This window comes from Fukomys damarensis, unplaced genomic scaffold (genome assembly GCF_012274545.1).
Source record: "Fukomys damarensis isolate Sample0158 unplaced genomic scaffold, DMR_v1.0_HiC HiC_scaffold_16, whole genome shotgun sequence".
NCBI lineage: Eukaryota > Metazoa > Chordata > Mammalia > Rodentia > Bathyergidae > Fukomys > Fukomys damarensis.
The window spans coordinates 121,871,017-121,885,640 of NW_022900928.1; the positions used below are offsets into that span (position 1 = coordinate 121,871,017).

General features: G+C 40.2%; 1 protein-coding gene across 3 annotated transcripts in view; it reads right to left on the reverse strand.

Annotated features, from left to right (window-relative positions):
• The window catches only part of Pax3 (paired box 3), a 93,302-nt gene that overhangs the window by 52,783 nt on the left and 25,895 nt on the right, over positions 1-14,624 (reverse strand). Inside the window, exon 6 of one of the 3 annotated variants that reach the window (XM_010611804.1) lies at positions 4,706-4,743. The exons of the other annotated variants lie outside the window; for them this stretch is intronic. Within the exon in view, the coding sequence (XP_010610106.1) occupies positions 4,712-4,743 (32 nt within the window). The 3' untranslated portion in view covers positions 4,706-4,711. Of the gene's footprint in view, positions 1-4,705; positions 4,744-14,624 lie in introns of those variants that run through there. 3 annotated transcript variants of the gene reach the window in all.

The following is a 14,624-nucleotide window of genomic DNA, read 5'->3' on the forward strand; positions in this document are numbered from 1 at the left end:
AAAACCCTGGCCCAAGAATGAATTTTTCCTTACTAGTAGCTTGGAAGTCTTATGTTCTCATGAATACAAAATTCAGTACTGTATGTAACAGTGGTTTTTAAACTAATGATATATATATTTTTTAATTTCCTTTTGCTAACAATTACCAAGTGAATACTAAGGTGTTATTTTTAAGGCTATGTTTTAATTATCCAACCTGTTCTGGGAAAACTAACCTGACTTCATCTCAGAAACAATAATTGGGTTTGAAGAATTGGCTTTTATTCTAAACTTGACTGGTTGTCCCAAGATCCATTCTACCTCTAAAAGTATACATACGGCCACCCAACAGACACTAAATTTGGGCTCGACATACATTCCTGAAATAGACCCTGCAGTTTTGAAACGGTTGTTTTTAAAAAGATTGATTTGACACGATAAGTATAATCAATCGGTAAGGATGGTGTAATCTGCAACAATTCACAGGACGGTGCCACATAGGCACACAACTTATCAAGATGTGGTAAGATAAAAATAATAGTAAAGGGGACGATGGCACCCTTCATATAGATAAATGTTTAAACTGCCCAGCTTTGTTTAAATGTCTCCGGGAGCCTTGCTCTTAAGGGACACAATCAACCAGTCCGACTCATTATTACTTTTCATGCTGTAGCTTTGTTTGTTTTCCTTTGCTTTAGCTCACAGAGCTAAATGTAAAGGGTTGATTAATAATACCTTTTTTATTTTTTATTCTAGAACAATTAATCATCTTCCTCCCGAGTGGCACCCCCCCCAACATAAAACTCCACGGCTGCTCGCAAATATTTAACAAATAATTTTTTGAAGTTTTACCACAGCAATTATGGAGACTTGGTTCTCTATGATTTCCACTGAGAAGCTGCTATTTTCCAGAGTCAAAAATATTGCATTTTGGGTACCAAAGTAATCTAAATTGACTGCTTGTCTCTATTTAGCTTTTTGAATGTCAGTAAAATGTATGCAGTGGTCACTGATCATAAGTCCTCACCAAGAATTATCAAAAAGGGAGAAAGAAGAAGAGGGAGGAACAACCCTTGAGAAGGGTAGAGGGTTGCTGTGGCCCCTTGGGAAATGAGCTGTTCTATTTTGCGCCCGCTGGGGCCTCTCCACCCGCCAGCCCCATGCTGCTGGCTGTGTCCCTGCCCTGTCCTCCCTCCTAGCTCCCTCCTAGCGTTCCCACACCACCGCTGTGGGAACATCCCGGCCAGGGCACAGAGGAGCTTTGTAAGGGGAGGGACGGCAAACTCTTCTGAGGAAAAGAACTGCTTTAAGGAAGAGGAATATTGTAGACACTCTTCCATCCTAAGGCTGACTTTTCCAGAGGAATCTCAAGCACATCTATATTTTCAATTCAATTCAATCCAATTAAGATTAATCCAGGGCTGGGGATTTAGCTCAGTGGTTCCACTGCCTGCCTCGCAAGCACAAGGTCCCAAGTTCAATCCCTGGTACCAAAAAAAAAAAAAATTAAAGATTAATCCATCACACGTCATCCAGATCTTTTGGAGGGAATTACAGCTGTGGAAAGGATAGCATTCTTGCTCCATACCATGACCTCAGAAAAGCTAGTTGCATTTCTAAGCCTCGATTATTTCATCTGCAAAGTGGGAATGCCCTCTTAAATTATATAATGCATGTGAAAGCTTATTAGCATTATTATTACCCCATCTTAGATCACTGAAAGGAAGAACACAATTTTATGACTCCAAAGTAACACTGAATAACCCTAATAGAGTAATTTACTTTTAAAAATCCGAATAATTGGCCACATATTTATTTAAATTCAGCTTTAGAACCAGAATGATGGGCCCACACACACCCCTTTTCACTGACCTAGAGATAAACTTTGACCTGTGGTTTGATAATCACACTTTTCTGATGATGCCTTGTGCCTTTAAGAACAACAGCCTGACCTCAGAACCTGGGAACTGACAATGTTCCCCTCCTCCCTCCGCTGGTCAGCTACAAATTTTAGCCCTGGACTTGGTTTCTTAACCTTGGATATTGTTTGCAGCTAGACAATATATTTAGGGTAGATGGAGGCTTCCTTTAACCTGAGTCATATTGGGTGGTGCTGACCATGTCTTTCTAAGGTATGGATCTCAACTTCAGTTCTTTAAAAAAACATCCTATTGGTAACATTGAGACTCTTCCCTGTGCCCCCCCCACTGAGTCTTATTCTCTAGAGTCAAATCTGAGACTGCCTACGTGGCACTGATTTAACACAGGCTATGAAAATCCCAAGCCCCAAGGCACACTGTGAAGTGAGCCAATAAACTGGCCACCAAGAAAACTACAATAAGGAAACATCTTTCTGAGGATGTATACCTTTATGAGCTGCTTTTTTAAAATTAATCTTAAAATGTTGTTTCCTTAACTAAAGGTGTTCTAAAATTTGCCTCATTTACAGCATACAGGATCTGCCTTCTAAGAGTAGTTTCTTATGAGAAGAAAAATCTATTCATACTGTTTAGAAAAGAACACATACACACACACACACACACACACACACACTCAGCACACATACTTGGAAGCAACCAACACAACTTATCCAACAGAACATCATTGTTTGAATAAGCCCATTCCCCACTTCCTGATACATTCTGAGATGGAAATTCCTAATTCCTGGAATCATATTACATTAGCTGCAGGAAACACATTGCTTCTGCCTGTTTTATATCTAGATCAAAAGGTAAGACCAAGAGGTTGTACAAAGCAAATAAGCACTTTGCAGGTAATAGATGAGATATCAAATATAAAGGCTAGGCAAAGCATTATAAGAATAAACATCTATTAAGAACATCAAAATAGAAATGGTTTGTAACTACTAGTTTAAAGAGAGAAATCACATTGGAAAACACATCGATTGTGTTTAGAGCAGGAAAATCCAAGTACCATTTTTATTTTATTTTTTTAGCATTTTGAAAGCAGAACTAAGGCTATAAAAGTTAATGTTTTTTGTATTTTTTTATTTTTTCTTTAATGGAAAAAAATTTAAAACTAATTAATATTTTTGCCTTAGAATCAGAAGTTCAATACTTTGAAATTATCTTTTCTTTTTCTTTCTTTTTTTTTTTTTTTTTTTTAAGAAATTTGTTTTAGGGCCCGGAATTTAGCTCAGTGGTTCGGTGGCTTGCCTTGCAAGCACAAGGACCTGAGTTCAATCCCCAGTACCAAACAAAAAAAAAAAAAAAGAAGAAGAAATTTGTTTTACCTAGAAGCAAAGTAATATTTCAGACTGGCCACAGGATAATAAGGCTTACCTCTTAACTCTGCTACTTACTAGCTCCATAACCTTGGGCTAGCCAGTTCCCAGTACTGGGATTTGAATTCAGGCCTCAAGCATGCTAGGCAAGTACTCTACCACCTGAGCGATAGCCCCAGGCCTGACCTTCTTTGCCTTAAAGAGGAAAAAGTAATGTCTTTTTGCTGTTCATCACCAGACTGAAGTGCTAAGTAAAAGCTACTTGTAAAATAACTAGTATTCTAATTGAGAAAAAAGTATTCTGTCATTGTCAGATTGTGGTCATTTTCCTGAATAATTTTTCTGTTTGTTCTTCGAGGAATCAAATAACTACCTTTTATTCACCTGCGTCAATATTTTAACAACATAAGGTCATGGTTGACGGGGAAAAATACTTATTTCTGCCAACATAAAATTTAAAAATAATGCTTTCCTTGGAACCATCAAATAAGCACCTATGGCTACCTAGACTTTGCAAAAATGATTAAAATATGCTTGGACTGTAGCTGGAAACATTCAGCATCACATGGTTCACTGTAGGGCAGTCTTGATGTGCAATTCCTAAATTTTATATTAATAAACTACAACTTTAGATATTCATTTTAACATACAGATTTAAAGTACTAATCTGAAATACAGACTTCCTCTAACCAAAGCTTCCTGAATTATATTAACAACCAACTGTCCTGCTGTGCTGGCCAGCACAGCAGGCTGCCAAGATGCCCCTGCAAGGAAGGACTGCAGCTCCCTCCCTCCAGTAGCCAAGTGTTTCCTCGGCTGTCTGTCAACTGTGAGACTCACTTGTTGAATCCTTGATGATATGGTAAGCTCATTTTCATAATGTTCACATTGACTTAGTCAGTATTCTATTTTAAACCTACTCTGAATTTAGAAAATTCACTGGGTAGGAACAAAGCATACTAAATACTTCAAATACAGGCCCACTTTTACAGAACTGTAGGACATGGTGCTCAGAGTCCCCCGGAACTTGGCAAGGAAATTCTAGGCCAGGAGGAAAAGACACCAAGAAGTTTGTGAAATCCAATTGTTCCCTTTTAAGTCGGAGAAAGGGGTGAATTTCTTTTTTCACTCAAACAAAGAGAGAGAGAGAGAGAGAAAGCAAAACTCACCTTTCACTTTCCTTCCTGAGTTCCTGATATGCTAGTTTTCAATTTGTGGGCCACTACTTTGGCTTGGAAACCTTATAATATGGCACATTTGCAAATGCTTTCTACGGGACCCAAATGCTTAAAATTATGTAAATTAAATAAATGATATAAAAGCCATGAGTAAGTTGACCTCCTCTTTACAAACATACATTAAGCGTTTCATGTATGCTTCCCTTGTTCTTTGGGACTGGCTTGGAGTGTTCCATGACAAATGAGTAAAGCAGGTTAAACACGCGTGGTAATCCGAAGTTTTTCTCTGCTATAGATAGCGTGACTTTGCTCAACCTCTCCGACTTCCAGACAACCATTTTACTGAAACAGAGCATGCACACAGAGGAAATAACTGTTATAGAATGACATCCCCAATTAGACAGATAATTTTATTAATTTTGTATGTAATAGAAATAGATTCACCTTTGGTTTCCAAAAACTCTTCAAAAAACAAACTAAAATCTCTTTTTAAAAAATACATTGTCTCCAGGAAGATTTTGGGGGAGATTGAAACAAATTCTAAAATGTGTACACAACACATAGAGAAGCTAAAAACAATTTTGGAAAAAAGAAGAATCAAGTCAGAAGAATCACATGTTCAGACTTTAAAAATTATTATTATAGGGCTGAGGATATAGCTCAGTGGTAGAGTTTTTGCCTAGCATGCATGAGGCCCTGGGTTCAATCCCCAGTCTCATGCATACACACACACAAAATACTAGAAAGCTAAAATGATCAAGACACTGTGTACAAGCTAAGAAATAAGACATATGTCAAGGGAACAGAACACAAATCTCAAAAAAAGACCCACACAATTTTGGCCAGTTGATTTTTTCCTACAAAGGTACCAATGCAATTCAATGGAGAAAGGATAGCTTTTTCAAAACTTGTACTGGAACAATTAGACATCCATCTGCAAATATAAATAAATAAATTTTGCCTTAAAGCCAAGAACAATGAAACTTACTGTAAATGGGACCTAAACCTAAAATCTTATCGGTTATAGCAGAAAACCTAGGACTAGAAGCTGGTCAAAAATTCTTAGACCTGTAAAAGATCAAATCCATGCACTGGGGATTCAGCTCAATGTGCCTGCCTCGCAAGTGCAAGGTCCTCAGTTCGAATCCTGGTATGAGGGAGGTGAACCCATAAATTAAAAATTGAGGAATTTGACTTCCTCAAAATAAACTTTTTATTCCACAAAAGACATTGTTAAAAGAAAAGATGATCAGGTAGAGACTTAGAGAAAATATTTGCAAATCCCTTCTCTGACAAAGTAGTTGAAGTTGGGCTGGGGATTTAGCTCAGAGGCACCACCACCTGCTTTGCAAGCACAAAGTCCTGAGTTTGATCCTGGTACCCCCCAAAAAAAAATTCCAAAAAAAAATTTTAAATGGTTGCAATAGGACGTATTGACCAAACAAGGGTTGCCAAAACAACCTTGGGGAAATGAAGAACTCTGAAACTTCTGCTCGTTGTTGGTGGGATATAAATGGTTCAGCTTGTAACACTGTTCAGAGGTTTCTTCTAAAGTTAAACAGTAAATATCTGATCCAGAAATCCCACTCCTATGTATTTAGGGAAAACACAATACCTTGATACAATGTTTATGTAATTCTATACATGATGACTCCAAACTGGAAATAACACAAATGCTTCTCTACATGCAAGTGGGCAAACAGACTGTTGCCTATCATTCGACGGAATACTACTCAGTAATGAAAAGGAGTGAAGTAACAGTACATGTAATGACTTGGACGAATCTCAAAGTAATTACACTGAGTGAAGGAGGCTAGTCTCAAAAGGCTTCACACTACGTGGCTGCATTTATATCAGGTTCTGTTTTTAATTATTAGCACATATTTGTGACACATAATGAATGAATTCATCGTGGGGAGCTGATATATGGGATTTTTTATAAGAACAAAACTTGATTGATAGGCATAAAATCAGCAATTTCCAGGGAAGAAGGGCAGGATGAGGACACAATTTTAAAAGGACACTTTTAGGGGCTGATGGACCTTTCCTCTATTTTGATTGACATGGTGGTTACAGGAATTAGAATATGCTAAAATCAAAAAACATATACCAACATGTTCATAGCAACACTATTCCTAATAGCCAAAAAGAAATAACCCAAGTATTTACCAAAGGATGAATGTATGAATAAACTTGGTTATATGAATGTGGTAATGTGGGATATTACTCATTCATAAAAACTGATTAAATACGAATACATGCTATCCCATTAAGGAACCTCTAGAGCACAGCCCCAAATGGAAGAAGACAGACACAAATGGCCAGATGCTGTATGATTCCATTTCTGTCAGATCGTCAGACTTGTTAAATTTAGAGATGGAAGACAGATTAACAGATATCCAGCGATGGATGGGGAATTATAAAGCAATCACTTAACCTACATAGAGGGTTTCTTTTTTCCTTCCTGGGGTAGAGGTGCTCTACCAGCGAGTTACATCCCCAGCCCTTTTTATTTTGAGACAGGGTCTTGTTAAGTTACTCAGTTGCCCTGACTGGTCTCAAAACTTGCAGTCCTCCTGCCTCAGCCTCCCAGAGTGCTGGGATTACAAATGTAAACCATCATTCCCTGCTCAGGGTGTTGAGATGATGAAACTATTTCAGACATAGATAGAAGTGGTAATTGTACTACACTGAGTGCACCAAAGCCCAGCAAATACATTCACTTTAAAATGGTTAGTTTTGGAGCTGGGGATTTAGCTCAGTGGTTCCGCCGCCTGTCTTGCAAGCACAAGGACCCGAGTTTGATCCCCAGTACCAAAAAAAAAAAAAAAAAGGTTAGTTTTGCTTCACTATGAGATAATTCCAAAAAAAAAAAGTCATTTGACTGTGATAACTTTAAAAGATAAATTTAAAGGCACTAAAAAAAGAAAGTTAGAAAAATTAATAATAAGGTGTTACTCCGTGTTAAGATTACCACCTTGAGCGAAGAGCACAGGAAGGGTGGGAGTTAAGTTATAAAAGCGCAGAGGGCCTTCCTTCTTCTGTACAGCAAGCTGTGTTCTTCCCAAAAATGCTCCTGCAAAACAGTCTACTCATCGAGGGCTGGGGACTTAGCTCGGTGGTGTCACCACCTGCCTTGCAAGAGCAAGGTCCTGAGTTCAACCCTCAATACCAAAAGCAAAGTAGTCCACTCATCATGAGAGAAGTTTTTGTTCCAATTTGGTGGTGGGTGGGTGAATTTCATTTTTTTTCAAACAACACTTACTTAAATACAAATGTTTAAGGTTACCTACCGAGTCTGGTAATGTTTTAGATTTAGACCATATCCTACAACAGAACAGAGTTGAAGACAAAACAACTGTGAAGACAAAACTTCCTGTGAAGACTGGGGGACTCCGGCCACAGCACCCCTTTTTGCCTGCAGCTCCTGCCCCTGCCACATTGGCTGTATGTTCAGTGTTCTGTGTCTTTGCTTGACCAGTAACGCCTTTCTTCTTTAGCCCTTACTAGGCTGCTTCACTTCTAATTACCCCCTAACACTCAGCTCGGAGATCTGCTTCTCCAGGGAAGCAATCCCTGAACCTGGGCACGGCCAGGCAACTTTCCCCTGCATCGCCACAGTGCCCTGAACTTTGAACGTACTTGAGGGCATGATGCTCATGTGACTGCATTCCCTTGCCCACTACAGCCTCTTGGGAAGGCAAGACACTGCTTATTAATCATTATTCTCCGCAGGAACTGGCAGACAGTAGGTGTAGTTGTGTAAGTACAATTGGTTTGTGAGGATTTCGTTGTATTTTCCTCATAAATCAATCTGGATTGGTTTCTGAAAAGGCCTGATCGCTCCTTAATTTATACAAGTTCTGCTACCCATGCTTTAAAATAAATTCTGATTCCCTGGGTTTTCTGCTTTCTCAGAGGCTTTTCTCAGCCTCCTGTGAACCCTTAATATTTGCTGTGAGATTTTTCCTCTCTTTTGGGATACTGGGTATTAAGTCCTCTAGCAAGTGCAACTTCTAATATTTCCAAAATCAAATGTAGTTTCAATTCGTGCACATCCACAGCGAATCTGAGTAAAGAACTGCAATTCTCAGCTAATGCCTCTGAGTGTCCACACAATCAGCAAACCAACAGATACTCATGCTCCTGAGGGAACCTGGCTTACAAGTGCCTACGGAGGAGTCTCAAGGCAGGGCCAACCCTGCAGCGATGAGGGCGGCCAGTGGTGGATCCAGATGTAGAAGTCCTGTAGCTAGAAGCCCGTAAAATTTGAGACACTCTTTACAAAAAGGAATTTAGATCTACAAGTACCAAATCAAGCAGGAAAGGTGGACATTGTTGAGGATGGGGGGCATCACACCAAATCACTGGAGCTCTCCTTTGTGTGTCTCTGTTGCAGCAGGTGACCAGGAATGCTCAGGGAGACACACATCCTGACAGCACCCTGGCTTCCCCTCCCCACGTCACTGAGAAAACTCAGCACTCTCAGGGCTCCTGCATGAAAGAGCCTCCAAGTTTAAGCTGTATTTGCTTCCCGAAAAATCCTCCTCTGCACCACTTCATACAAATAGGATTAACAACAGTACCTGATGTTTATGAGTCAAAGATCATTTTGTATTCCTATGAGTCACCTCACAGCAGTCATCATAATTTTATAAGGTAAATACTACCATTTGCCCCGTTTCACAGACCTACCAGCTGCAGAGGCGGTGGACACACTCCCTAAGTAACCTCTTCTTCCCTACACTGTTCATGTCACTCGTCATCTCTGGGGCCGCCAGCCAGTCAGGCTGTGCTGCGAGGAGAACAGGCTCTGCAGTCAGCAGTCCTAGCCCACCCTACCCTTAGCCAGCCATGCTACTCAACCTCTCTAAACCTCTCCTTCCTTACCTATAAAATAAGCAACAGGGCCGGGAATGTAGCTCAGTGGCACCGCATCTGCCTGGCAAGTGCAAGGTCCTGAGTTCGATCACTGGTACCGCAAAAAAAAACAAAATAAAAAATAAATTCAAATCCGCAATAGGTCACTGCTGCTACTTTGGGCTTATCTGCCTGGCCCTTTAAAGAGCTGCCTATTGGACCTAAGAATAAATCTATGCGTAAGCAAGGTGGGAAATAGGAAAAAACACCCTCTAGGATTTGAGGAAAACACTCAAACTGTGAGATCCCACAGATTATACAGAGGGCAGAGGTTTGTTTTTGTGTATGTTCAGGGAGCCACCCAGGGAGTGACAGAAATGGTTTGCTGTGTCTGAGCCCTACAAAATCACAGGGCATTGAACCTGTATGAAGCAGGGACCCCAAGAACAGTAACTGTAAGTTTGCCCTGTAAGCAGGATGTAGACTCTTCCATCCAAACTCACCAAAGCACAGGCAACACAAAGGACAAAATTCATGGAAACAAGGAACGTAAGTGCTCTTCTTTACTACTGTTTCCTAGCCATCACCACTCCTTGTAACAAACGATGTTGGCTAGTGTAGGAAAATGAATGAAAGAAGAGAAAGTAGACAGGTAAAAGCTGATGAAAATTTGCAAATTACCTAGGAAGAAGTGGTAGAAAGACACAATTGAAAGAACGATATCCTACATCTTTCTTCTTATTTTGCTGACTGTGATGTTCAAGACACATCAATATTTTCAGGATGCTAAGATGACGGACATCTCCTCATCTTTGCAGACATTGTGATTTCTGTCATCTTTAGAGGGAGTGGGGGAGGACTGCAGTGTGGGCCAATGGTAGACCAGTTGCCTGGTATGCACAAAACCCTAGGTTCCAACTCCAGTACCATATTAAAATAGGGTACAGAGGGCATCAAAGTGAGCTGTGTGTTTTTTTTTTCCATTAAGTTTATTGGTATATTTAAAGCAAACAATACAGTTACATTTATCATTGGGATCTTGTATCTTTATGAGTTATATCTTGGTTCTTGTTTTTTCCCCATACTCCTGCCCTCCCTTCACCCTCTTCACCCTCTCCTATTTACAAAGACTTTGTTTCTGGTTTTTCAGAGCTATGTACTTTTAAAACTAAAATAAAAGTTTTTCAAAATTACTGTGAAAAGAGTACTTAAAAAAAACAGCAAGTTGCCTCTGAAACTATTAGTGAAATTGTCCTAGCTTGTTCTATTTCTATTACCTGAATTTCCCTGTTTTACAATTTACTGTTTAAGTTTTTATTATTATTTAAGGTATCTCATGGTATTTCCTTCCCAAGACACCTAAGGAAATTTGCACCACCACACAATTGATACCATTTGGTTAAGCAGCAATGGCTCTGTTAACTGTTTCTATGAGAGTAATATCTCCTAATCTCTCAAACATTGCTCTGTTGGAGCATTACAATGAGCAGAAGAAAGAATTTATTGGTTGGTCCTGCTAAATAGCTGAGGTTACTAAAATGTTTTTTTAAAATCACATAATCTCTTTTCATGGCTTTATACTCAATTCCTCTTGGGTGACCCTAGCATGGAGATTATTTTTTAAAAAGAGGAAAGTTTTCAAGCAATAGTATAAGACTGGTGTGTTGAAATGCACAACTGAGTACTCAGTGATGGACATTTTACAAAAGCAGTCACTTTTATATTAATAGGAGCATTGTGCAGCACTCTGTAAAAAGCTGCGTAACAGATCCTTCAGATCTATTACGGTCCCCTCCAAACAAAATTCATTATGCCCTAATGCAACATCTAACAAAAGTCTACAGGAGCCATGCTGCAGGTAATGCAAACACAGTCCACGGGGACCTCAATAAAGCCAGCCATACCTTGTAATTACAGAGACAAATTCATCCAATCTACAGACAGCTGTACTGGCGCTCGGGGTTTTGTACCATCTTACCCATACACCACTGAGGAAGTCTGGCTATCCTTTTTTTAAATTGGCTTGCTCACAGTCCCAAAGATGAGCTTCATTGATGATGTTCTTTTGCTTTTTCTAGCAACCAATAAAAATGAGATGGAAAACTGTCCATCCTGACCACAGGAAGAAACTGATCCGATCTCCAGGCCCCTGGCCCACCCTCCTCCCCACCCCCTTTCTAGGTCACAGGACTTTCTGCCGCCTCTCCCCAGGGGTGTTTCAATAGCCAGGCACAATGGGGAAAACTAAGAAATGGGTTTCCGATCTCATTTTCAATCTCCTCTTTCCACAGAGACAGTGAGGGGTGTTGACCAAAACCTTCATATTACTTGTGCACAGTTCTTGTGAGTTCATTTTTTTCCCCTAAAAAAAGAACTCTCCTAGATGGGTAAACATGTTTGTCTTTAAGGGTTGCTCTAGGAGAGATCATGCATATTTCAGCCAGCACCAGATGAAACGAGTTAAGGAATCCTTCAGCACGCCAGTGTTTGAAAGCGCCATATTTGTGCCATATCCGGACCTTTTCTTAGGAACCGCACTTCAATGCAGTCCCCTGGCCCCTTGGGGTGGCCCTCCCACCCCCCTCCTCCTCCTTTATGTATATATGTTGCATAATTATGGAGCGGTGAGTATTTATCACCTTCTCTGGGCAGTAAGCAGAAAGAAATATAATACTATTACTTCCACTTACTGCCTTTCCCAAGATAATTAGGTAACACAGTGGAAGGAGCCTTGGTAGCCTAATGCTGGTCAAGTTAAGTGATTGACATGGCTCTGTCTGGCTGCTCTATTAACTGTTTCATTTTGTTGCTATTTGCAGTTTGCTTGGCTAATACTCCGAACAAATACAGACTGTTTCTTTAGCCCCTTTTTTCTCTTTGACCTTCCTCTGCCCATTTTCTTTGACTCACTTCAAATTGCCTTGAAAAGGCCTGTTGAATGCGTAGTCCATCAGAGGGCCAGGTTCTTCCCTACCCTTGCCCTGAATGCCTTACTTCAAAGATGGGCCGCATTCTTTAATTGCCCTTTGAATTAATATCAAAGGGTCACAATGCGAGTGCCAAAAGAGAAAGGGGCTTTAATGAAGCAAAGAGCTGCCATTCATCTGCAGATAAGCACGTTTTTATGCCTGAATGCTCAGCACGGCTAAAGGCTGGCGAAAGAGAGGCCCGCTTGCAAGGCTTTTCCTTAAGTAGTGATTAGTTCAAACAAACAAGAGTAAACAAATAAAAAAAAATCTACAAACAGGACAACATAAAATAAATAATAAGGCTGAATTCGAGAGCCGCCCCTCCCCTCCACACGCACACAGTCCCATCCCAAACAACCAAACCAAACCAAACAAAACGCCCGGCATGTAATTAGCAAATCTTTTCACTATTTTTAATCCCATATCTCAACATTGAAATTCCAAGGACGGAGTTCAACAGCGTGCCTGAGAGAAAGCATTTGCAGCCCGAAATTGGGGGGCTGTGGGTAACCCAGAGGGAAAATGTTATGACTAAAATGCACGGCGAAAACATAACTCCTTCAAAGGTGTCCCAATGTTCTTGTTAGAGCTACTACTTCTGATATGAACGTTGATACTTCAATTGTTGACATTGGAGGCTTCAGCACAGAGAGCCAATCTATCTTTCTGGGCTTTATTTTGCATTTACCCCAAACAAATCAATATGAGTTGTTGAATATTTGTTCTTGGTTATCACTGTAGCCAAAATCTCCAGTGTGCTCATAGAGGTCAATGTAAGGTAAAATACAGCTCAAATCATCAATGATCACAGAGTGAAACAGTGAGCCAGGCTTCCCCTCTCCATCCTTCTTCTTTTGGAAATGTGGGTGATTAAGGAGGGAATTCAGTCCTGGTGAATTATCATCTATCATCGTAGCTACAGCATTGACTGGCATCCCCGGTGCCAGCTTCAAACTGGACGGTTGGCCTTGGGGAGACATAACCTTCTGAGCATGGCCTGGACCTCTGTCCCTTTCCTGGGTGTCTCTGAGAACTTTCAATGACGTACAAAGGGAGGGCCTTGTTCAGATGCTTCAGTCCGTATCAGTGAATGAGCTGCCAATTTTAAATCCATGCACAGAATCACGAGTACTATGTTAGAAAAGAGAAGTCTCCCTTATCTTTGGGGAAATCAAAAGCCTTTTCCTCACTGGCCTTATTTTCCATGAGCTTATCCATCTGGTTCAGAGTTGCCAAAACAGAGTGAGAAAAGGGCAGCAAATAAATGTCAGAGAGTCAGCCAATCTGCATAAATCTCCAGCTCCTTCCAGAGAAACTCCTTCCTGCCCTGCTGGGCCTTCCAGTCTTGTGACATGAGCCAACAGGCATTGGAACAATGAAGAAATCAAAAGACTTATTTTACCCAAATCCAGGCCCTTTAAAAGCTGTTTCTCCCATACCAGTTTTCCACTAGCTATATACCAGTGTGCTACTCTGCAATAAACCAACAGTTATCATAGCAACTGGGCCCCATATGCCATGGGTACAAAATTAGTTCAGTATATTCCAAACTAACCACAGGAAGGTCCTCTTAATCCTCATTAAACTGTTCCCTGCATGAAGATAAATCAATCAGGGATCCGATCTTGTTTCAGTGAGTACAAAAGTAATTATCAGATTATAAGTAAATAATATTTTGTTTGTTCAGACCTTTTAATGTATTCCTGGTCATTACAGGAATCCTTTGGGACAGAGGAGCAAATACTTCCAACACCGTTTAAGGAGTGTCCAGCTTAGCATGCATAGTGATCTTACCCTGATCACCCAGCTAGTCAGTGGGTGAACTAGGACAAAAACCAGCCTCAACCTCAAAATCTTTCATAAAGGCAAGGTTATAGCTGATGCAGAACTAAATTTTGGCAGTCCAATGCTCTGCGGTTTCTTTACCAAAATCCACAAGTGGAATAAACTTCAAGACACTGCAAATCCAAATAATGAGACACAAGAAAAGTGTTTGGCCCACATATTCCAAAGCTTACCCAGGATACTCCAGTCATAAAACACAACCATTGATAAACTCCATCCCAAACACAGGGATAATGATGTCAACGATGAGAGAGTCCGCGCTGATGAGGATGATTATATCCCGCAGATGTCTAGGGCTTCAAAATGTTTTTCACACGCACTGCGTGACATAATTATGAATCTTTGAAAAAAAATTTTTTCACTTTGACTTCAAGTACAAAGGGATAAGGAAATATACCTTGATATCAGATTTTTTTTAATCAAGCCATTAAAAGTATTCAAACACAGAGCGGGGGAGGAGGGATATAGCTCAGTGTCAGAGCGCTTACCTAGCAAGCATATGTAAGGATACAGTTCAATCTCCAGTACCACAAATAAGTAAGTAAATAA